At 43.7% G+C, this 24,206-nt stretch overlaps 2 protein-coding genes across 8 annotated transcripts in view; one reads left to right on the top strand and one right to left on the bottom strand.

Annotated features, from left to right (window-relative positions):
* The window catches only part of SPG21 (SPG21 abhydrolase domain containing, maspardin), a 10,148-nt gene extending 223 nt beyond the window's left edge, over window positions 1-9,925 (top strand). Inside the window, exons 2-10 of one of the 4 annotated variants that reach the window (XM_010717566.3) lie at window positions 1,159-1,337; window positions 2,280-2,368; window positions 6,166-6,327; window positions 6,437-6,517; window positions 7,085-7,230; window positions 7,720-7,828; window positions 8,308-8,415; window positions 8,805-8,945; window positions 9,284-9,925. In XM_010717566.3, the coding sequence (XP_010715868.1) occupies window positions 2,306-2,368; window positions 6,166-6,327; window positions 6,437-6,517; window positions 7,085-7,230; window positions 7,720-7,828; window positions 8,308-8,415; window positions 8,805-8,945; window positions 9,284-9,406 (933 nt within the window). In that variant the 5' untranslated portion in view covers window positions 1,159-1,337; window positions 2,280-2,305 and the 3' untranslated portion in view covers window positions 9,407-9,925. Of the gene's footprint in view, window positions 71-1,158; window positions 1,450-2,279; window positions 2,369-6,165; window positions 6,328-6,436; window positions 6,518-7,084; window positions 7,231-7,719; window positions 7,829-8,307; window positions 8,416-8,804; window positions 8,946-9,283 lie in introns of all 4 variants that reach the window. The other 3 variants (XM_031555349.1, XM_010717565.2, XM_010717563.3) reach the window with 3 other exon arrangements.
* Window positions 9,380-24,062, bottom strand: ANKDD1A (ankyrin repeat and death domain containing 1A). 4 transcript variants are annotated; one of them, XM_019619567.2, is made up of 15 exons: window positions 23,926-24,062; window positions 21,277-21,380; window positions 20,742-20,876; window positions 20,145-20,243; window positions 19,577-19,681; window positions 18,864-18,962; window positions 18,318-18,416; window positions 17,242-17,340; window positions 16,602-16,700; window positions 16,257-16,355; window positions 15,263-15,361; window positions 13,808-13,903; window positions 12,189-12,390; window positions 11,379-11,510; window positions 9,380-11,071 (listed from the first exon to the last, which is right to left on the bottom strand). In XM_019619567.2, exons 1-15 carry the CDS (start codon window positions 23,957-23,959, stop codon window positions 11,010-11,012), a joined length of 1,563 nt encoding a protein of 520 aa, XP_019475112.1. In that variant the 5' UTR covers window positions 23,960-24,062; the 3' UTR covers window positions 9,380-11,009. The 4 variants fall into 4 exon arrangements, with proteins under 4 accessions (XP_019475112.1, XP_010715864.1, XP_019475111.1 ...); XM_010717562.3 differs by having other exon boundaries at window positions 20,778-20,876; window positions 23,926-24,059; XM_019619566.2 differs by lacking the exon at window positions 23,926-24,062 and adding an exon at window positions 23,611-23,847 and having other exon boundaries at window positions 20,778-20,876.
* Between the last annotated feature and the right edge of the window lie 144 nt (window positions 24,063-24,206).

The raw sequence follows: 24,206 nt of genomic DNA, 5'->3' as shown, positions 1-24,206 counted from the left end.
GGCGTCGCCATGGAGACCGGCCGGGTCCTCAAATGCGCCTGAGGGGGGCTGCGGGGTCTCTTAGGCTCCGGTGGGTTGGGGGCGGCCTGAGGGGCTGAGGCCGAGGGGCGGAAGCTGTGCGGGTGGGCGAGGGCAGGGCGGCCGTGCTGGTGTGGGGCTCGCCGTGGGGGAGAGCCCTCATTGCCGAGTGGGCACCGGGCTGCTGATGTGGCTCTGCGCTTGGAGGAGCACTCCTGGGGCTGGAGGTCCTCGGGGTGCTGTTTTCACTGGAGATGAAACTCCGATTTGTACGGGTTTGGTTGCGATCAGCATCGGGTTACGTATTTGTGCCCCAAATCGCTGCTCTGTTGGCTGCCCCACGGCTCAGCTCTGCCTGCACGCAGCCCTCATTGGCGCACATCTGCACGCACGTTTAATGCCGCATTTCTGTATCAAGGGGGAAAAAAAAAAAACAACAACAAAAACAAACTACTTCGATACGAGGTCATTGACTTCAGTAAACGCTTCTGTAATCCAGGCCGCCCACCGGCCTGTCAGCAGGCAGCCCGCAGGCAGGGCGCTCACTGAGGCACTGTGTGAGGAAGGAGCTGAGCTCAGCCCAGGGCCAGGTTCCCTTCCACAGCGGTGACAGTTCCCTTGGAAAGCCCGGTGCTGAGATCCAGGTGAACTCTGGACCGCTTGGGTGCTGGCCAGGGTACAGGGCAGAGCTCGCATGTGACGTGCCTGCTCCTTTATCCTGTCCACTGGCAGAACAGCCGTGTGTCAGCCTACAGATCAGCTTAACGGTGTAGAAGAGGAGAGGCGATGGGAGCGCAGGGACCACTTGCAGTGAGCACGCTTATTTGCAGAAAGTTGTTGTCTTTGTGTCTGTGCACAGAGCTGTGAGGCTCTGAGCACCACTGGCTCTGCTGTAATAGAACACTCAGGGGCTGCGGTACAGCATTACATCGCTGCAATTTGTTATTTCTGCCATAAATTTGCCACGTCGTGATTTGCTGAATGGCTTTTTGAAAACTAATTACTGCAAGCTCTGGAAGTCAATTAGTAGTTGAAGTGCTGTTTCCTTTCAGTAATGACCAGCAGTCCCCTTAGTGCAGATGTGAGTGTGTTGCTGTGTTCTGCAGGCTGCTGGAAAAGCTGTTTTTACTTTCACTGCAGTTTTATGTGCTGCCAGATTCTGACGAATAGCAGAATGGTTGATGCAGGCACCAAAATGAAACCGTGCAGCTCCGAAACCCTTCGTTAGGCGTGCAAGATGCATCACACAGCGACGTGGGGAAGATGGCCATTGCCTTGTCGTGTGGAAAGTGCTTCCCCTTTTAAAATTCATGCTTCCTGTACGTGAGAAATAGCAAATGAAGACTGAGAGATGAGGAAATTGTAAAGAACTGCTAATCCAGCTGTAGCTCAGAGCTAATTAAAGCTACACACTGGCAGCTTTTCTGCAAGGTGAAATGAATTGGAATGGCTTACAGAACACACTGGGGTCTTATTTTATTGGGAATTAAGAAACAAAAGCTATTGATTTGTATTTGGCGACTGTGAAGTAATGACTGTCAAAGACGCCTTGTTTCACTGTGCATGGTGCCATGTATGATTGTATGGAAATAATCTGGGGCAGCTGGCTTCAAAAAGGATAAAGCTACAAAGTCTGTGAGCTTCAGAACTGTTTGATGCTATCAGTTATATAAATGGAAGCTAATGGTCTCGGGTTTAAAAAGTTAAATCTAGAAGATATCAACTGTAACAAACAAACAAAAAAGCTCCATTATATTCATGTTGTACTGAATGTGTATTTCAGAGTAAATTAGCTGACTTCTCTGTGAGTCCGATTTGGAAATAAGTTTGTATTAAATAAGGATATATTTGTGCATAACTCCTGACAAGTCAGCTGCTGCATGGACAGATTTAAAGCCTCAGGACTCCTCAGTGCATTTAAAAGCAAGGTGAAAATATGCTGTTAGCTCTATAAGGCCCACACAGCCTGCAACAGTTGTCTTTCCCTACAACTGTTACCGGGAGCGTGCTGTTACCAGAGCACTGTCATTTCCTAATTGGAGTAGTACAGTAAGGCAGTTGGGTGACTGCCTCTTGGCAGCACAGTTATGTGGTTTGTGATGAAAAGTAAGGATAAGTAAACTCGATGCGAGTCAGAGGCAGAGCAGTCAGCTGCTGTGAGCAACTCCCTGCAAATGCTTTGTGTGCATGGCACAGCTCCTGCCTGCTGCGTAAGGCAAACCCATATTCTTGATTTCAAACATTGTTTTTCTTTGTTTCAGTCTGACCTGAGTTTTTCCTAAACATCATGGGAGAGATTAAAGTCTCTCCTGACTACAACTGGTTCAGAAGCACAGTTCCTCTTAAAAAGGTACGTACCACTGTCCTCAGCTTGCATGCTACATCTCTCCTTGTACTCTGTGGCACAGGAATTCAAGCAGTTTGGCTCTGGATAATGCAGAACAGTTGTGGCAGTGCTTGTCCAGCCAGAGTGTTTCCCCACATGTCTTAGGAGTGCATGAAAGCACACTCTTACTTCTCACGTGCTTCTGGGCAAGCACTTCCGCAGCAGCTTGCAGTTGCTGCCTTCCAGCTGTTCTGTTCTTTAATCTGGGCAGCTCTTTGGGCTGCAGGATGGTACTGGCAAAAGAGGCAAGAACAGCACTACTTCTTTCAACAAGCTGCATTTGGGCCACTGTCAAGGGACTGTGTCCCCAAACCTAAGGAACAATGCTTAAGTGTGCCTAGCATTGTTTCCCCTGAGCAGTGTGTGGCTTTCTCTAAGACATAAACTTCATGACATGGTTCTGCAACTCGCTGCCAGCAGCCACTGCCTTCAGCTGCTGCTGACTGCTCAGGATTTCAGAAGGAACATGTGTAAACCAAAGCTGCACCAGGGTTTCTGGGTTTACCTTTCCTTCTTGAGTGATTCAGCCATCTCCATAGTAAAGTGATGCCACAGTGATGAATATGGGGCATGAAGAAGGTAGAAGTAAAATACTCCTAGTTTCTGGAGGATGTGGGAAGTACACCTGTTTACGTTATCCTCCCAAAGGCTTAGGCAAAGTGTGTGCACTGTGGAGGAAGGAATGGCCAATCATTGTTATTCCTGATCAGTACATGTTACTGCTGTCAGGTTACCCTAAAGAAGCAGAGCCAGCACTGTTTGAAAACAGGTTTAGATGCTCCTCTCAAAAGCAGCAGGAAATGCACAGCTCCATTGTTCTTCCTGTTCTTGTCAGAAACAGGAAGTGCAGCACAGAAAATGATGTTCTTAGGCAAAGTCTTAAGCTCTGCCTATGAACCTGCATTTGGATTTTTGGTCCCTAAAGTCAACAAGTGCCACAAGGCGAGTGGCTCTGACCTGATTTTTCAGCTCAGATAAACATTCTGGTTCAGGTACTGCAGCTTCTCGGGCCTAAGATGAAGAAAGAGTGGAGTACAAATGAAGGCTGAATCAGACTGGACATTGTATCAGTGTATGGAGATCTCCTCAGAATGCACCGCTTGCTGTTTTAGATCAGTCCTTCCTTAAAGTCATCAGCAGAGGACACTCCGGTTCTGCTAAACTGAAGGGAATTTCTGCTGCTTGTTTCAGTGAAGTACAAATTTTGCCTTTTTGACTGTAACTGTCAACTGAATCACAGAATCACAGAATTGTAGGGGTTGGAAGGGACCTCTAGAGATCATCGAGACCAACCCCCCTGCCAAAGCAGGTTCCCTACACCAGGTCGCACAGGTAGGCGTCCAGGCGAGACTTGAATATCTCCAGAGAAGGAGACTCCACAACCTCCCTGGGCAGCCTGTTCCAGTGCTCCGTCACCCTCACCGTGAAGAAGTTCTTACGCACATTCGTGCGAAACTTCCTATGCTGCAGCTTATGTCCGTTTCCCCTCGTCCTGTCTCCACGTACCACTGAAAAGAGACTGGCCTCACCACTATGGCCGCCACACCTCAGATATTTATAAACCTGGATCAGGTCCCCTTTCAGTCTTCTTTTCTCAAGGCTAAACAGACCCAGTTACTTAGCCTTTCTTCATAGGGGAGATGCTCCAGGCCCTTCACCATCTTTGTGGCCCTCCGCTGGACTCTTTCCAAGAGATCCCTGTCTTTTTTGTACTGGGGAGCCCAGAACTGGACACAGTACTCCAGATGAGGCCTTACCAGGGCAGAGTAGAGGGGGAGGATCACCTCCCTCGACCTGCTGGACACGCTCTTCTTAATGCACCCCAGAATGCCATTGGCCTTTTTGGCCACGAGGGCACACTGCTGGCTGTTTTGACTTTTGACTGTAAGTGTTCTTGAGCAATGGACCTGAACAAGAAAAAAGCTAGTGCCCTACCAAGCCAACATTTAACCATCCCCCAGCACTTAGCTTTGTTTTTGAGCTGTAGTGGTATCTGGTATGTGGCTAGAAATCAAATAGAACAGATTCACTGAGCTTGAGGAAAGAAACATTACCTCTGAGCCTCCATTCCCTTCATGTGAACTAACTCTGTAATTCTGAGGAGGATGCAAAGTAAGGTGTTGCTTCACCTTTGGAAATACTCAAGGTTCTGTGTAGCCATTGACAGCTACTTTGAATGTCTCCAAATTACTGTAGAATAACAGCTGAGAACTGTAATTTTTGGAGATTATGCGAAGGGTTGATTTTGGGAGGCTTTAGGAGGGCTTTTGTGCAAGATGGTGGGTTTTTTTTGTGTTTGTGGTTTGTTTGTTTTTTTTTTCTTTCTTTTTTCTCTTTTTAATGGCTTCAGTGGTCTGGGAAGCCCTGCTATGCAATCTATCTTTGTTTTTTGTGTGGAGACCTCACAAAGGAGCAGTATCATGTGATCCCTCACATGTTCCCAGAGCTTGAAATACCGGCTTTATTACAAGCAGATTTGTTAATCAAGCAAATGTGAAACACTTTTCTCTAACTCCCTGAGAAGCTTAATTGCTGTGATGGGAAAGCGAATTATGCTTCTATGTTGCTATTCAAAAAATTACAAAATCTTGACACGGGGGTGAACTCCTGCTGTGTGATGCAGGCTTTCCTTAGATTTGTGATTGTTGATTTGGAATGAGCTGCATGCTTTTTCTGGGGTGAGGAGGGTTGAAACCAGCATGCTAAATACACACAACAGCCTGTTGGTAGGTCAGGCCCTGTAAAATCAAGCCAGGCTTCAGTACTGCTGGAGCAGACAATTGTTACCTAATTCCTATACTTCTGAAGGTACTATTTCTGCTGTGACTTCTTGCTTCTGGCATGTTATGCGCCCTCTGTGAGCAGCTTGTGTGTGGATAATCTGTTTCAGCCAGCTGCATCAGAGGGACTCCAGGCTCTCCCAACATGTGCTTGCTTCTTTCCAGGTCAGCTGTGCAGTGCTGCTCTGGGAGTTGAGAACATCCCTAGCAATCAGGTGTAACTGCTTCAAATCGATAATGTGTGGTTAGCTGCTTAATTCAGTAGACTCACATGTATCCAGACCTGTAACATCTTTTGTCTAGTAAATGGAAGTGTCAGTGACTGGTTAAAAAATCTGACCCTGGGGCAGTGCAGGCTCTTCCAGCCTAAGGCTGCTGTGCCTGGTACTGAGGTGGCCCCCTGGGTCTCTTTTGGGCTGTGGCACAGTGGCTCCAATCATATTTCGGCTCATGTGGAATTGTATAAACCTGATTATTTATTATTTTTTTTTGAGGGAGCCAGAGCCTTGCTGTTCCCATGATTTATCTCTATCTGCATTTTCAGATCACGACGTACCATCTTTCTGACTAAGGCTCTCTTTTTCAGAAAGGAAGTGATTTTTGTTTTTTTTCCCAGCACAATTTCTGAAATGCACTCAATCACTCTAAAACCAACATAATTCACTATTCCCAGCACTTGCACTCTTGTTATCTGCAGAAGGATGAGCTCTTAGGAGGCACCATGTGCTGTGCTGCCTCTGACACCACTTGGTCTGACAGTGCATGGTCGTAGTTCTGTCTCCAGCTGCATCTGTGGAAACGCTGTCACTGCTTAGTAAACAACCTTAGAGAAGAAAATTGTTATGAGAAATAAAAGACAGTCTAGTTTGAAAGAGTCTTGAATATTGTAAGATTTACTGAATGACAAATACAGTATCAATGTGCTTGAAGAAGTTCATTTCAGTCTTGTGTTTCTCACCTCCTTTGCTTCTCTTCTTCCAGATAATAGTGGATGATGATGACAGTAAGGTCTGGTCGCTGTACGATGCAGGACCTAGGAGCATTCGGTGCCCACTCATATTTCTTCCTCCTGTAAGTGGAACTGCAGATGTGTTTTTCCAGCAAATTTTGGCACTGACCGGATGGGGTTACAGAGTTATTGCTGTGAGTATTATCTTGAAACCTTAAATGTGAGAATTGGTATAACTTTCTAGCAGGAGGTTGACATCTGATGATTAGGGATTGGCTTTTTGTAACTTGTATGTTGTTTTAGTTGCAGTACCCAGTGTATTGGGATCACCTTGAGTTCTGTGATGGATTCAGAAAACTGCTAGACCACCTTCAGCTGGATAAAGTGAGTGCCCAGAGATGGATATATAGTTGCCATGAAAACCTGATGTTTGAAAGTCTCGTTAAGAGCAGATGTGCAGTACATGATGCAAAGCCAGCCTATAAATAAAGAGGCTGTGTTGTGAGTTTATTTTTGAAAGGAAATTCCCTTGAAAATTTGACTAAATTCATTGCTTTTGTAGACCTATTGTATTGCCAACTGCATTTTTCTTTTCTTCATGAGATTCTGCTGAAGTTATCCTTCATAACTCATGTCGTACAGAATACCACCATAAATTACCTTGGATTGGAAAAACTATTGAATATAAAGTGAAATGTTCGCTTTTTACTTAAGCATGATGAGCACACAGAAATTAGAAGTGTGATCAGGAAACACTTCCTTTTTTCAGTATTTATCTCTTCCTGTAAATCAAAGAACCTCTATTGAAATTTTTGTTTTGTTTTGTTTGTTCTTTAAAAATTAGCTGTAAGGACAATGTAAAACTTGAATGACTTTTTGTAGTGTGACCCTTAAGGGTCACTTATTTCTCAAATGTAACGTGATCTGTTTTGTTTTTCCTTGTTGAACTAGGTTCATCTTTTTGGAGCTTCTCTGGGAGGCTTTCTGGCTCAAAAATTTGCTGAATACACACACAAATCTCCCAGAGTTCAATCTCTGATTCTGTGTAATGCCTTTAGTGACACTTCCATCTTCAATCAGACATGGACAGCAAACAGGTAAGGAAGACCGAGACAAACAATGATGCTGGTGGCATTCATATGTTTTCTGATGAAATTTCACACTGATCAGCTGATCTGGTTTGACATCTAACTTGTTTTCAGCCTGCATGAAATGGTGAGGGCTGGAATACATGTGACTTTTAAAACCATGCTATAAGGGAAACAGAAGTTATCACAATTGACAGACTACTCTTGCATTTATTACCTGTGATCCTCTAAGGATGTGGCCAGTCTTAAGAATTCTACTTGATTTCCAGCAAAACTTTTTAGAGTGAGGAAAGTGTTATTCACCATGTTTAAAATACACCCTTGCAATGCAGCAGCTTTCCAGAGCATTTCAATCACCTATCTGCAAGGTTTTCCATCTCTGCTCTCAAAGCTTTTCACAACTTCATTTGAAATTCTTGCACAAAGTCAGTGCAAGAAAAGGGAGGTCTTAAAAGAAAGCATCTTAATTCTGATTGTTACATCTTGTTTCTGTTTTAGCTTTTGGCTGATGCCTGCTTTTATGCTGAAAAAAATTGTCCTTGGGAATTTTGCATCTGGTCCTCTAGATCCTGAAATGGCTGATGGGATTGATTTCATGGTGGACAGGGTAGGTGGCTGTGTACACCAATGGCTATAATGTCAGTCTTTGTGAGAGATTCACTTAGTAGATGGGAGGTTGTAGATATTTCTTCTACTTTCTTCATTTACGTACCCAGAAGTGAACAGTGGATGGATTCTCAGCAGGTGTTGGCTGTGACAGCCCTTGCAATTTAACTGCTGTGACTTGTCTGCCTTACTACTCCATTTATTTATGTATATTGGAAGAGAAGTGGCTAAGAAAGAGATGGAAAGGAATAAAGTGCAGAGATACAGGCTATGCTCTGGAGGCAGAAACAATTAATTAAACATTTTAAGTATTTGTCTCATGCAGAGAGATATTAAGTTGGAACTATAATCCTTATCTGAAGTGCAGTCATGTTTTCCTTTAAAACTAAGGAGCTGTCTTCTCTTTGGCTCTGTTGTTACTATTGCATTAGCTTCCTGCAGTGAAATATGTTATTAATCAGTATTTGTCTCTACTGAAAGCTCGAGAGTCTGGGCCAGAGTGAGCTTGCCTCAAGACTTACCCTCAATTGCCAGAACTCCTATGTGGAACCTCATAAAATTCGAGATATCCCTGTAACTATTATGGATGTAAGTTTATTTCGCCTTCATTTTTTAAATACTTTTTTTTCCCCAAACATTTCCTCCTCTTGGAAAGCAGGGCTTGGATATTGTGTTAGAAACTTAATAAATATTTGCAGCATCTAATTTTGTATTTAAATAGTTTTTCTACTGACTGGATAAGACAGTGGCTCTTCTGTGTTGAACTAATGGCTGTTACAGCATAGAATACCCAAATGTTTAACTATCACTGTTAGCTTTCTAGTCACTGATGCTTAACTTGTTTGCTTGTTTTCTGTTTCATTAAAACTGTTCCACAGACAAGCTGGCAACTGCTTCTAGAAACAGGGTCCATCCACTTGATTTAATAAGCAAAATCTGACTAGACTCCTAATTAACTGTTGTGACTTGTTGCACAGGTGTTTGACCAGAGTGCACTCTCAACTGAAGCAAAAGAAGAAATGTATAAGCTTTATCCTAATGCCAGAAGAGCTCATCTCAAAACAGGAGGCAATTTCCCTTATCTCTGCAGGAGTGCTGAGGTCAATTTATACATTCAAGTGAGTGTCTGCATTCAAACCTAATCTACAGATGTGTTGCTGAAACAGCAATAGGAAACTTTTTCTGAGCTCGCTTTTTTTTTTTTTTTTCCTGCCTGATCTGTATACTCATATCAGATCTGTTTACTCCCATATCACTGGTACAGAAGAACTGAACTGCTCTGCAGGTTGCTGTGTTTATTAAGGGCTGGCTTTGGGGGCTTGGTTGCTGCCTGTTTCCTCGGTCCTTTGTCTATACTCTTGTATTCCAGGCCAACAACTTCATCCTCACAGAAAAATTACCCCTAAGGCATGTTTCAATCTACACCAGTTTCACTGTTATTTTCTATATCCAACAGATTCATTTACTGCAGTTCCATGGTACCCGGTATGCAGCCATTGATCCCTCTATGGTCAGTGCAGAAGAACTGGAAGTCCAAAAAATCAGTCTTCATACCAGCAGTGAGCAAGAAGAGCAGTAGGTTTTTCTGACTGCCAATGAAAATGAGGAATCAGTTTGGTGGTCTTCCTGTGTACAATCATCTGTTCCTACTCTGCCTTTCTCCTTGTGTTAGCCGATTATCACTGTGCGATTCCAGCAGGATCAAGTCAGTGAGCCACTCATGGACAATAAACATTCAACAATGTAATAGGGCATCTGTTTAATTTTCAATTAGTCTTTGAATTCAAGAAAATACCTTTGAAGACTACAGTTTTAAAAACAAAGACATTTTTGCTACCAAAGTCTTCACTATCATGTTCTTAAACAGAACGGTATTTCTTTTTATATTTTCACTCAGCTGTATATATTGCCACATGCAGTTTGTGTACTTATAAGCTGACATATATTTTTGTTGAATATTTGATTTAAAAGATGTTTAAGTGCCAATGTTGCCATCACTTATTTGCTCTATATGTTGTGTTGCAAGTTAGTTTCTATTTGAAATTTTTAACTTTCTTGCTAGCTGTTAAAAATAGTTTTCAATAAAACTTCGATTTCAGCAATTGCCTCTTCTACTGATTACAAGAGAACAGAAGCGGGGCTTTCTGTAGTCTAGGTTTATTTCTACAGGTACCTTTTAGAAGTTAAGAAATCTTCTGCTTGAACTTGCCTCTTGTATTGAACCGTTCTAATTACAAGGTTGTGCTGGGTTAGCAATGAGTAAGAATTGCACATTTTTTTTTGTTGTTGGATTTGTTTCTTAAGAAAAGGATGACTAGGATATAATATGCAATAGTGTGCAAACTTAACAGTAAAATTCTGATTCACTGAAATACAGACATCATTTCTACTGAAACACTCTAAAAATACAAAAGCTGATGAGTCAAATCCGTGTTTATGAAAACTGTCCTTATGAGAGACTGTGTAAAATAATCAGTGCTAACATCTTTGAATTACAACAGTAAAATCCACGCAGCAGTGCTCTAGATGAAAATATCAGCCTTCAGATCATCTTAACAACTTCACTCCTTGTTTCTTAGAACACAGATAACTCTATGCTCATCTAGGCTTTTCAGGTGGCAAACCAGAAATTAAAGAAGTTACCCATCTGATTTATAAATGTTACACCAATGAATGTTAATGATCTTCTCCTTAAAGATCACAGACCATGTAGTCACCTCAACTTTTCTGAACAAACTCCTGAGCTAAGAGGGAAGTTGAGAACAAATCTAAGACACGAGCACTAGAAACAAACACAAAACAGATAAGTAAAGAACATTTCTCAAAACAAAGGCGTTCTCCCCAATTTATAAAATTGACAATTAAAAACTTATATACAAAATTGTGACACAAACAAGTTACAGTAAAATACTGCAGTATTTCCTGATAGTCTCACTTGCCATGCTGTGACTTACCTCTTATTACAGTATTCGAAACATATGGAATAGCCAATAAAATCCCACTTCTTTACAAAGAAGGCATTTAGACTGCTACTATTTGCTGATATCCTGGTAGTTTCAGACCAAGAAGGAAGCAGCAGTGACTTTTATGACAAGTCCTGAAGTTATAGCTGCCTTCTGGTAAGTAGCATAGCAAGTGATTCTCTTGTAGCTCATAAGACAGCCAGTGGCAACCAGTGGGTGTTACATTGCTGTGCACTTCTTTGGAGAAGCAGGGTCTGCATTTGCTTTTTTCCGAATGCTTTCTGTAAAAGAGAATTTTCTGAGCATTAAGGGTTTGGGTGGGTATTGATAACACAGTATGTTTACTAATGGATGTTTGATCTGTGTTTACTGGTTGTTCTCGTGCTGCAGGCAGAAAGCTGTGACAGGATGCATTAAATAACAAAAAGAGAAATGACATACGGAGTGGTGGCAAGGGGAGGGACAGGGCACAGTGCCTTCCAGCCCCTGTGACTTGGTTTCATTTAAGTTTTTCTCTGTATGCTGTATTAGCACCAGAACTCAGCTAATGCTTAGTGTGTACTATTTGAAGGAAAACAGAAGTGTTACCTGCTAAATCTCTTCTTCCAATGCCCACAAGACCTTCATACAACCCCTTGACTGGATTTTCTCCTGCCATGATCACACCGTGAAGCCAGATCAGCAACATCCTGTGGCCATGCTCCCTGTAGCTTGCAGTACCTGGTGAAATAAAACTGAAAATGAAACTCTACACTTTGCAATCCATAATCCTGACTAAAGCTGATTTCTAACCTCCTTTGTTTGAACACCCCTCCTCTGTGGATTTGAGGCTGTAAAGTACAATCTGTCTTAACTCCTGTTTGGTCAGATTGCTAGATTAATATTAAAGCTAATGGAGGAGGTGATGGATGAGCTTGGGCTTGTCAGGCAACATTTTACATCAGTACAGAATTTCAGCCTTTGGAGCATAGCTTAGTTCCTTGCTTTCATTATCAAACTATAGGGGCTCCCTAAGGTGACGACCAAACTGGCAGTGATCTGTTTCCAGAACCTGGTGCTACTAAGGCATCTGTTAAATACCAAATGGAACTCACTCAGCTTCCTACAGAGGATAAACAAGTTTTTTTCTGTCCTAAAGAAAAAGAATATTTAATTCAATTTCTGTGGTGAGGCCTCAAGATCTGGCAGCACCTCACAAAGCAATGGATAACTGACATCCATGCTTGTGTGATTTTGACTCTCAGAAGAAGTGTATAGGTATCTCCTCACTCACTAAGTACATTTTGGTTGCTTTGAGTAAGCCAGGTGGCTTTCTTCACACTTAATAGTACTGCAGACCTTTGTCCTGGAAATGCAGTCCAAATGAAGTACAGAAAACAGTTGGGCAATGTTTTATACCTGTCCATTGTTGCTCAATGGCTCTAATATGTGCATCGGTGAATTTCCAGTAATGTGCCAGCTTCTTCCATTCACCAGGTTTGAGGTATTTAGTGGCTAACCTCCACATTACTGAGCGAATGTGCTGTGTTTCCACCCTGTGATCTTGCTTAAAGGTCAAGTGCTTTGCCACCCAGGAATTGGAGTCACTGTTCAGGTTGTCCTGCAAAGCCAGAACAGGAGTTTCAGTGTGGGATATTGCAGAATTGCTATCAGAGTCTTTTGTGGGATAAGATGCAGTTTGGTGTGTCCTGCTGCTTTCATGCTGTAATTCAGCATTCCTGCTGGCATCAAAGTGCAAAACTGTATCTCATTCTCATGTCAATCTACAGTAGGTCTGTCTTGTTGGGGCTGACAGTCTCAGTGAAACTGGGATATTAAAGATCTATTCTGTTGGTATTACTGACATCAGCCTCATCGTGCTCTCTGGACCAAGACCTGCACATGCCCTCCTGCTATCACTGAAACTTTTTACATAGTTGTCACTCTGCTGTCTCCCACATACCCACAGGATGTAACAAGCTCATTCTGGCGCAGCACATTTCTTTTATTCTTGTTTCACTCTACTTTAATGATGCATGTTAACAAATACAGTTAATAGCAGCTTTGCTGTGGAAGCCCATGCAAATCACAGTTTGCATTTCTATAGCACCTTTTATCTGGGACTTGTATGAAGAATCATTTAATCAGATTTCCTTGCTCCCCTAGAACACAGGCACGTGCTCACCTCCTTTGCCTGCCAGACCGTAAGCAGGATAAATGACTTTGCTTAGGGCTATGTGGGAAGCCCATGCAAGGGCCTGACACACAGCATTATTTCTGTGCCTATGCCACAAGCTTATGCCCTCCTTTCCCTTCCCTTCTAGAGTATTGCGTTTCCTGGTAGCGGAGAATACTCTAGGTCCATGAAGACGCAAGGAATGTGGTGTTCAGCTGTGCTTTTAACACGCCCTCTGCTCAGACTGTGTTGGGCACAGATCTGGGACTTGGAAGAGGGGCTGAGGTTGAGCAGCTGTATCCTACACACAGGAGACACTGCTGTCCCACACTGGGGAACACAGGAGGAACAGCCCCAGCTGTGGGGAAGTTTGAGAGGGAAGCTGGTTATATGATTCCAACAAGAAACAATCACTCACCTCGCAAGAAATGATATTTGTAAGAGGTGAGGTGTCCCCCACTGCTGTAACTCCCAAGGTCACAGTTGTTGACCTCAAGCCAACATTTACCTATTCAGTGCTTCAGTTTCTCCTTCTGGGAAAAGGAAATAATTATACCCCACTCTCTTCTGCAAGGCTTTGGGAAAGCTGCCAAAGAACTTTGAAAAACCCCTGTTCATCACAGCCTGAAGCTTCTAACAACAGAGGCTTTTTAAAAAATAAAAAGCCTTAAGTAGATGTGGTTGACATGCTGAGGGCTTTTGTTTTCCTTTAAATGAAAGCTGAGGTCAGGCTGTCATGGAATGTCCTGCATTTCTTTCTTTCTTTTTTTTTTTGTACAGTTGGTAATGTGGAGTCTCAGTGGAGACGATAAAGGTACGTCTACCTTGTAAAACACAGGGTATGGTGGTATAAGCTGCTCACCTTTTCCCATTTGTAGAACCGATCTGCCTTGATAATCATGTCTGCCAAGTTGACGTGATTGCCTCGGGCAGCAACATCCAAAGATGTTTTTCCCTGCTGAAATCAGAAGGGGGAAAAATGAGCTGGAAAAGACCTAACTATGCTCACCTGGCAGTAATTAACAACAGGCAGCTGATCTTATTGAGCAATGTACCTAGCTGTGATGAAGGATCCTTATTCTCCACCTGTAAACCAGGTCTCCTCATGTAAACCATGAATTACCTTCAACTTACTGCATGCAGGGCTTGGGGAGTCATTTGCCAAGATCTTCCACATTTCTTCTGCTGCCATGAGAGAACTGTCAGTTTGGCAGCAGCATCTGGGAACGCGTCTTGTAAGTTACAGTGGATTGTAGGATGCTTTCAGGCACCCAACAATATGGGTGCTGTCTTCAACAGATTAGCTCAGCTCTACAATCCCAGACATTTTACAGCCTTTTGCATAGCAGGCTTGTTGATGCACAAAGCTGAAGTGGTTTGTGCAACCTCATTAACCTTACAGGATCCACAGTGTGTGATTAAAAATGGTCTCCTGGGAGAAGCACAGGTGGATGGGACTATGAGACTGTAACTACACTCCTTACATGACCATAATTTTGGATAAAGTGACTGGGCAGTGGGGAGAGTGTGTATATGTATCTGAGAGCATAGAGAAGAAAGGCACAAGATTAGAAAGCTGCACGTAGGAAGGTGAGCCAGCCCAGCCATCAGGCATATGAAGAATTCTAGTCTCAGATATGAGCAGAAACCCAGTTTCACACAGAAAAGTGTGAATGTGTTCTCTGCACTGAGCCTTGCTGTGGTTCCACAGACTGCTGGAAGATGACAAATGTTTATTATAGCTAAAGGCTGTTTCAGCCAGGTGGCTTTGAATCTGCTTTTTGCGTGCTTTAACCCATGTATTAATGGAAGACACAACATTAACCTCGGTCCAAGTCCCTTTCAGCATTTTCTAGGCACATTACAATGCTTTCAGGCTGCACACAACGTGCATGACTCCTCTACAATTCCCTTTTCTTTTTAAATTTAGGAGCTAAAACCCAGGACACTGGTACCAAATTTATACAAACCAGATACTTTAAACCTGTTAAAACGTACACTGTGATCCCTGATTTACATTATTTATCATACCTCCATAATGCCTTTGATATTAATGTACACAGTATCTCAAGCAGAAGTGACGTGAACTGGAGCATGAACTAGAGGAAGTTTTGCTCACTGTGTGAACTGTTTTCTATCTTCCTAAGAACCAGTCACTTCCTCACTAAAAAAGGCATCAAAACAACCTACTCAGTAACATTTCCAGTCCTTATCCCTGGAAGTACCCAGATTTTAATATTATTCCCAGCGCTTCTTAAAAATTAGGAGAAGTATCTATAAAATGAGAAAGATCTATTCAACCCATGGAGACGTTCACCTTGTCCGTTAGTTTCAGATTTACTCCGGCAATGAGAATCATCTCGGCGATGTCCTGCCTGCCGTGCTCTGCAGCGATGTGAAGTGAGGTCTGCTGCCTCTGCATAGGAAGAGTGAAAGGAATAAATTTCAAAGAGGCACAAGCGTGAGGCTGTAAAGATAGGACAGAGCAGTACCAGATGGAAGCACTGGAAGAACACTGTCAGCTCTCCCTTCCTTTCCTCTCCAACCCTTTTGCAACTGAGACACAAACACCCTCCTACCTTGAACTGGCACTGGGTACCTCAAGCTGAGCCACGGTCTGTCCCTGTCCTAGCACTGGGATGCCTCCCTAATGACATTTCAATCTGAAGAAGGAACCTCTCCAGCCTCATACATCTCCTGGAGCTCACTAGTAGGAACGTTTTATTTCATGTTATTTAAACATTTTCTGTAGGCAAATAGTTTGGCAAGGAAGGAATGAACCTGTGCCAATTCTTTGTTCTGAGGACAAAGGATCTGCTTAGTGTGTACACACTGCAATCTGGAATTACTTAATAGAAAAAATTAAAAATTAAATACAAAATGTGGTGATTGTATGGCTGTATGGAGAGAATATCTCCACAAGAATGATTATCATCCAAAACACTACAAACAAGCTACAAAGTTGTTAAAAAAGCCTCTCATTCACAAAATTATAATCGGTCAAGACAACCTTTGGGGAATACCTTCTGCCCTGAAATTTCAGTCACCTGATTCCAGCAGACTCTATGCCATGTCTCTGTACACAGGTCCCAGGGACATGGCACAGCCCACACGATGAGCAAGTACTATCAAAAGATTACCTCACTGCAGCACTCAGTATCATTTCACAGGCTTCACATTTCCTAAATTACGCTTCCAGCTTTTTCCCATTTTAAAGCACTCCTGTTTAGTCCTGTCCCCAAGGTGATCAAATCTTCCACAAAATAGGTTCACATTTCAAAGGAAGAAAAAAAAAAAGTTAGCAGACTTACATTATCTGGAATGTCAAGGTCACACTCCACATCAATAAGGAGCTTCACCAGTGCTGGGAAGTTCTGCAGTACTGCAATGTGTGTCGCTGAAGCATTTTGCTGTACAAGAAAAGAACCTGTGCTTAGAAAGCACTTACCTCCATGGCATCAAAAAGACTGCATTGTGCCTACAGTGTCCAAAATAAGACAAGTGCCAGCCTGGACTGGGGGGTACTGGGGATACTGCCTCATAAGCACAGGCTCTACAGCAGCACTGATCTTTACAAAGTTGCTTTGTGCTCCTGAACAGCTTCACCAGCTGTCTTTGCCGGTTAGTATGGAATGAGAGCAATGAGTGGGACTCACATGATTAACAGCATCTATGTGGATTCCTGCGTCCACAAGGATCCTGGCTATCTCCTCATAGCCATGTAGCGCTGCATAATGAAGGCAGTTCATTTTCTTCTAGAGGCACATCAGAAAATACAAGTATTAGTCAGGGCTTCTTCTCAGAAGCTGCATTTGTTACAGACTACTCGCAGGAAGGAAGTGTGGAGATCTCCGTAAGAAACCCATGCCCCAGAACTAGTAAATCCACACAGATCATCTCCACAGCTCTCTGGCAGCTTCACGTACCTCTCTGTACAAAGCCACATGGGCTTTCATCTGCACTCTCTGCTCTACTTCTGCCAACTCCAATTTTCTTAAGGCAGGCCTGAACCCAAGTCCTTTCTACAGGTACCCTGTCATGACAACAACAGGAGTATAAAGGAATCTACAGAGGAGGACTAGCCTCTGAGACGAAGAGGCTCTCTCAAGACTTAAGTGACTGCACAAAGGGCTTCTCCACGCTCACACTGCATCACATAGCCTTTCTCCAAAAGAAAGCCCAAAACTAACCCTGCACAAACTGCTGGCTGTACCAACATGGTTGCACAAGCTGTGCAGGTGCAGCGGCCACACTAGAGAAAGCTTCTGAAAAAGGAGTCACTTCCACAGAGCTCACCTGAGTTTGGACATTAACATCAGCACCTGCTTCCAAGAGCAGCTTTACACAGTCACTGTGACCTCCCTCAGCAGCCAGGTGTAAACACGTAAGTCCTTCCTGGAACAAGGCAAGATGAGAGAAGCAAAAAAGAAAACATACTGCTCTTCTGTAAGCAAGGACAAGATGAAGTAGTAGAACAAGCAAGTCTCAATCATATCTTCTGAATTCATGACATGTTAAAATAACAACTCTGATTGTTAGGAAAATAATGAACACAATTATCTGTCACTAACAGAGTACTGCTCTGTCCTTACGCCATGGGAAACAGCTGGCCCATGGGCCACGCTGCTTCTCCTTTTTCCTTCTGAGGGCTACAGCTCACTTCTTTGCAAGAAAGCAGCAGAATTCCTAGGTGAGTTCATCTGGTTTTATTATAGCTCTTGCAGAGGGGGCAGCTAATCTGGGGGTGACGAATGCTACCAGTTACTAAAATCACTGGTTTCTTTTTTCTTTCAGATCTTAGTGACAATCAAATGTACTTTGGAGGGACTGTAACCAAATAAGACTAAAAAATAGCTGATAAACTTAATTGGAAGTGTGCCGTGGAATAAATACTAGCTTAACTGAGCCAATATTTGCTATCTAAGTCATTAACTGTGTTCCAGCCACAGAATTTTCTGAAGCAGGTCTATCAAAGAGAGATCTCAAACAGAAAGGCCATATGTTCAGTGGCTAAGTCAATACTATAAAGCACACTGAAGTTGAGTTTAAAACACACTCAATAACTATTTAGGCACTTGAATGTACAAGGGTCAGAGAGAAAAAGGGAGATAACAGAATGATAAGGTAGGTGAGGAGGTACAACAGAAAGAAAATGAGACGCCTTAAAATTGGATATTGGTCCAAGAAAGATGTTGCTTTTCACTGATACTCTCCAAGTGTGACTTCCTTTTAAACACATACGTTTTAGATAAAATCAGTTATCTTCTAAACCTCAATAGTGATCACTCAGCCTGATGACTGTGGCAGGAGAGTATTTCTAGAGATAGAAAGAGCAAAACTTGTGTGATTTTCATTTCATTAAATGTACTTACTAAGTTCTTTTCATCAAGGTCTACTCCAACATCTACAATCTTCTGCAGCACAGAAAGATGTCCATTTTTAGCAGCTAAATGCAATGCTGTATCCTTTTCCTGAAAGCAAACATCATTTCATACATATACATATATATATACATATATATATACATATATATATCATAGGATTGAGTGTTCATACTACATAATTTTGCAGTGTACCCAAGAGTGACTGAAGAAGAGGCCATAACCAGTAGTAACGATCTGAAACAGTCTTTATTAAGAGCAGCATGAAGTCAAGAAACCCAGCCATCTTAAAGTGGAATATGGTCCACCAGTCTTGCTGGTGTATCCACCTGCAAAATTCTGGAGAGAAATCCAGCATGGACTAAGGAGCAAATGGCTTGCAGGTAGAAAGGGAAGAAAAGTCCTGACATATCACAACCACAGTTAGGAATGCTGACAACTTGCCTGCACTGACCTTATTTGGTATTCTATGCCTGACTCTCTCATCCTCTGATTCTTGGATTTTATATTCCCTTGTGAGTGGTTTTATGCCCATACCTTGTCTTTAGCACTGTGAGAACAACCGTGCCGGATTAGGAACTCCACCACCTCCAGCTGACCATGCTCTGCAGCCAGGTGAAACGCTGTCCTGTCCATCTTTGAAAGAAAGCAGAAAAAAAATACAGCCCACCAAGACTCAGAAAGCAGATTACATCATCTGCTGCAAGCACCCAGTTCTCAGCAAAATTTGTGTCCATGCAGGCAAAAAGTGTCACACTTCTAAAATAGTTCTCTTTTATTTTGCTGTTAACTTGTATTCTGCTTTACTTTGGGTTAAGCTAACAACACAGGCTGAACAGAACTACAGACTAGTGTTCACAACTCTGTCTCATAAAACACTGGAAAGTTTATAAAAATAGAGAATAAAAAGCTTACTAATAGCAACCAAGGATAACACAAAATAGAGAAATAATATCTGAGATATCAGTTATCAAGCAAGTCAGAATCTCTTCTGGAGAAAGATAGATCTTATGTTGCTTGATTTAGCCTCCAAGGACCAGAATGGGGATCATTCTAGGAACCACAAGTGCCAAGGAATAGAAAAAAAACGCGTGCCAACTCCTGTACGTTCCTGTCTCCAGGAACAGATCAGCCACTGCTGGAAAATGCTGGGAGTCACCCTTGGTTGTAACAAATGGCAACATTCTTGCTAAACTCAGCAGAGCAAGATCAGACCTAGTGAAACAAATGAGTGAAGAGAGTGTTCCTACCTTGTCTGTCTGATCCACACACACATCTTCCAGGTCCTCCATGATGAATTCCATCACCCGGATGTGTCCCCTCTGTGCTGCACAATGAAGCAGGTTCCTGCCATTCTGGAGAGGAGATCAAAGACAGTTTATTTAGCAAGTTGAAGGCTGAGGGACAGTCTCTTTTAACAACTTATTCCTACTAGCAATGACTTGTCTGAAGTCTCCCTTTATCTCCAGAGCTGTACTAGTATCTACTGCAGACAGGCAAGTTATGACTGAAGTATTCATGCTCCTTTCTCCATCCAAGGTTTATTTTAAAAAGCATTCTCTAGTTCTGTAACGCCTTCCATGTCAGCACCGCAGAAACTTGAGCTGAGAAAGCCTCATACATCCCTATAGCTACAATGATTACATCTGTTTCAGGAATAAGTCTAGGCTTGAAAGTGAAGATGGTTTCACTTAAGGTCACCCCATCAGAGAGATGATGTTGTTGTCACACACAGTTACCTTGGCTAATAGGTAAGCCTCTCTCCCTTTCTGTCACTCTCTGGCTCTGCATGACAAACCCAGATGCGGAGACTCTCACCTTATTAACACAGTTTATCTTCGCCCCAGCATTGACGAGGATATGCAGGACACGAAGGTGGCCAAACCAAGCAGACAGGAGAAGTGCGTTCATTCCAAACTGGCAGAAGAAAAGAGAAACATGTACAACTAAACTGCAGACCACTACCATCCCCACTCTAAAGATAGGCTGTCCATGAACTGCCATTTAGCCCAACTACTATTATTCCTGCCACCAGTGGTCTCAAAAGCTGAGCAGAGTCAGGCCTCTTAACTGCCACCTCCTAGTCAATGGTGTCTATTAGCCTGGTTATGAGGAAGAGAGAACTTGACGGCCGTCACATTTCCACAAGCCTCACCAACATGATGACAAGAAGCTAAGCATTCCTGTGCTATACAGAAAATCTTGCATCCTCCCAGACATTTTCCTGGTCACTGTGCTTGCAGAAAAAAGGCCAGAAGACAAAGCACAGAGGCACCCTAAAATGTGGCAAGCACCAAAAAGCTACTACACCTTTGCAGAGAAGCTACATCTTCTCAGGTACCACAGTGCCTTGTGCCATCCACTCAAAACTAAGGTGCAGCCTTAGCCAGCCTAGTACCCCCCAGCAGTGCACACATTTGCAGGACGAGCAAGGGATGTTTGCCTTCGTACACTGTCCTCATCATCCACTGGCACATCATGGTCCAGGAGCAGTCGCACAGCATCCACATTCCCAGCTCCTGCAGCCCAGTGCAGGGCAGTTCGGTCTGTCTGGAAGAGGACGAAGGAAAGAGCCAAAGCTGATGTATGCAGAATGTGTGCATTTTTACCATCCTCCTAGAAGACCCAAATCTGTGCAGAGTTTTCTTTGGCCACAGCCTCTCCCTCCCTACTCTGCAGATAGTGACCTCACTGGCTCCAAAGAGAACCATAAATTACTATCCTTTGTCAGTGCTTGCAACTTTCCAGTCTGCTCAGCATGCCATTTCTGTGGCTTTCAAGTGTGCTGTGAAGCTGCCCAGTTGCCACAGGTTCTATTTGGCACTGGGCAGTGTACTTTAATGTTTTGGCCAATTGAGCAGCTAATGAGGAGAGCAGTGTAATGGAGCTGTAGTTCTCAAACACATTCAGCACTTCCGGCAGCTTGGAGGCAGGAAAACCTGGGACTTACATTGTTTTTGGCTTTGATATCGACCCCTCTCTTGATGAGCTCCTCCATCCTGGCCGTGTCATTACGCTTCGCTGCATCATGGAACTCCTTCTCTGAATGGAGCACTGCAGCAGAGACAGAAGAGTGGTATTGAAACAGTGCTGAAATGAAGCACGGAGCAGCATGCCCCAACAAACCTCCCCTTCAGCTCACCAGTCCTCATGACTTCAGGGAAGGAAGACAGCAGAAAGATTCCCTAAGCAAGAATCCCAGCCATACACATGCTGGCCTGTTTGCTGGATTCGTCTTCACCTGCTATCTCCCCTTCTCTGAGCACCACACATCAGTGCTCTTCCAGTTCTAATTCAGTATTTCCTGTCTGTAGGGATTTGTTCTATCCTTCTGGTCCATGACATCTGGTACCCTCCAAGCCCAGAACCGATGTGAAGACTCAAGCAGAAGACGGACTCTTCCTTCTGTCACTCCACTTACTACCTGCTGCTCTACAAGGATGCCCTTGCACATGGTTCTCCTGTCCTGCAACATGAACCAGCCAGGCAGGACATAACCACTGTCCAGCTGTGATTAGTGTTGCAACTCCTAATAGATTGTGGCAGTTCTGCACATTAATTTACACAAATGGCAGCATTTGTCTTGCACAGCAAGGCATAATTTAAGGATGTTTACTCTCCATGCTGGGCCTTGCCTCAGCAATCTGCTCCTTAATTGAACAAACCCTCCTGCCAAGAAATGAGAGCAATGTGACTCTGGGCCTGCTGCAGCCTGACAGGGAGGATCTCAGGGTTTTTGGCAAGGCTGCTGCGAGCCTTTGTCAGATTCAGTCACTACCCTAATGGTTTTAGAGAATTCTTTAGAGAAGTGATTGAGTCAGATCCTCGGCCTGTCACATCCTGCTGGAGAGCTGGCACAGATGCTTTGCTCTCTTCTATTTTTTTCTGTAGCTCTCAGGCTGCTGTTCGAGGATAGCAGGGGATCAATGCAACTCTTGTTTGTTGTTTCCCCCCTCCTCAAGAATACAAGCTTGTGTCAACCAAACCTGCTTATGTTCTAACCCAAATGTAAGTCTAGGTAGTAATCTTCAATCACACTCTTTTGCCACTGCTTGACATGCCCCATTCTGATTTTCAAACCTAGTATTTATAAGCACTTCAGGATCGTACAGAACCGTCACTCTCTGGGAGCACAACCGTCTTCTCTGTTTTGCTCTGTGCCACTAAAGATGCCCCAGTCTATGAAAGGGTCCTCATAGGTGCACAGCTTCAAGTGTTATACCAGATAGCAAATCTAAATCCACCCTGCAAAGTCAGAGCATCAGCAAAGTGGTTCTGCTTATGCTCTGGCAAAACAGCTCCCGAGCACCTCCGCCCCCCACTGGTTCCCACAGCCTGAAGACTGCAGGAATAACAAGGCTGCCTGCATTAACCAAAAATCAACCCCTAAAAGACCCAATAAACAAGAAGGAAATGCTGGACTATGTAGGGATGGTTTTGTTATGGTTAGGTTATTTCATTTGTATTGACTAACTCTGAGAATGCTGGAAAGCAAATGATAGCAGGTAGGTTCTCAGCTGTAATTAAGCAGAATTCTATTCACTTGACTGCTGATCTAGATATGGATAAGCCTCTACCCTAGCATTATCTAACGTAAATCAAGAGGTTTTGAACACCTTCCATTAATTCTACGTGTCTGCAAACATATAAGCCTGACACTTCATTACTACTGAGAAAGTGTTATCAACCAGAGACAAACCACAAGCCATAGAGAGGCACCTGAACTTTTCATTGTCCCATTCAGGAGATAAACAAGAGACTTTCAGTCTTAGTTAAGCGAATGCCTTAATTTCTCAGGCAGAAATGCCCTCTGTGTACACACAAAGCACAGGTGACTTGCTAGGAGGTGCCACACTGCCACCTGACTCTCTAAGGCTGCAGAAGCTGAAATTTATTTATTTTCAGCAATGTAGGAGAAACAACTGGATGGTGTGATTGTCTCTTCAGCATCAACATTGAGGAAATTATCCCTGTAAAAGTGGATGCACTCCCCATCACAGCACACAGCTGCCCCACAAGCACCATTTATGTTCATTTAATGTTCTGCTTTTTGAGCTGAGGTTCTGGGGTATGACCACCCTTAAAGTGCTGAATATGAGTTCAGTGATCCCAAACAGCACAGAAAACACTTCAAATACTTTATCCTCAGTGCAATGCACCAACAAGCAGGCAGCTTATTACGCAAGTAAAAAAGCAGTAAAAGAGCAGAAATGCAGGCACAGAAACGTGTTGAGATACCGCTCAGGATGGCTGGAGGCCGAAACGCAGAATTTGGGGTACTTACGCAGCACCTCAGGGGTACGCAGTGCTTTAAAGCAAAAGCAACCTGCTCTACATCTAGCTGAGTTTTGAATGGAATTTTGCATCTTCAATTATTCCTAAAAGCATTTCCGTCAGAGGGTGATCACTAGAGGGAGGGGGGAATCTTTATTGCTCTTATAACCACAGCTAGGATGGGATGAGGGGGATCCCACAGCACTCCATCTCATTGCCCACAGCGCGCGCAGCGCCGCTCGCACCCACACCGCCTCCTCTCGGCTTTCCCGCCCAAACCCCCTCCTCACGCCTTCCCGCCTCCGCCTGCCGCGGCCCCACTCACGCGTGTCGTCCTCCGAAGCCGGCTCGTCCCCCATGTCATCTCCTCCAGGCAGGGCGGGCACAGCCGCGCCGCCTTATGGGCGGGCCGACTGCCGGGCCGCACCGCCGCAGAGCGTCTCTTTCGCTGCTGTTTAAAGTAAGATAAATAGAATAACGCCGTCGTTTCCGTACATGCCGCCGTTTGAAAAGCAGAGCGGCTGCAGGGGCTCGCCGGTTGTTTTGATGCAGTTCGTTTCCTCATAAAGGGGAGAAGGTGGCCTTGGGTCAGCAATCCTTGTTAAA

Source organism: Meleagris gallopavo, chromosome 12 (genome assembly GCF_000146605.3).
Source record: "Meleagris gallopavo isolate NT-WF06-2002-E0010 breed Aviagen turkey brand Nicholas breeding stock chromosome 12, Turkey_5.1, whole genome shotgun sequence".
Lineage (NCBI taxonomy): Eukaryota > Metazoa > Chordata > Aves > Galliformes > Phasianidae > Meleagris > Meleagris gallopavo.
The sequence above is the reverse complement of the archived record's forward strand: the minus strand, read 5'-3'. Positions and strand labels throughout refer to the sequence as shown.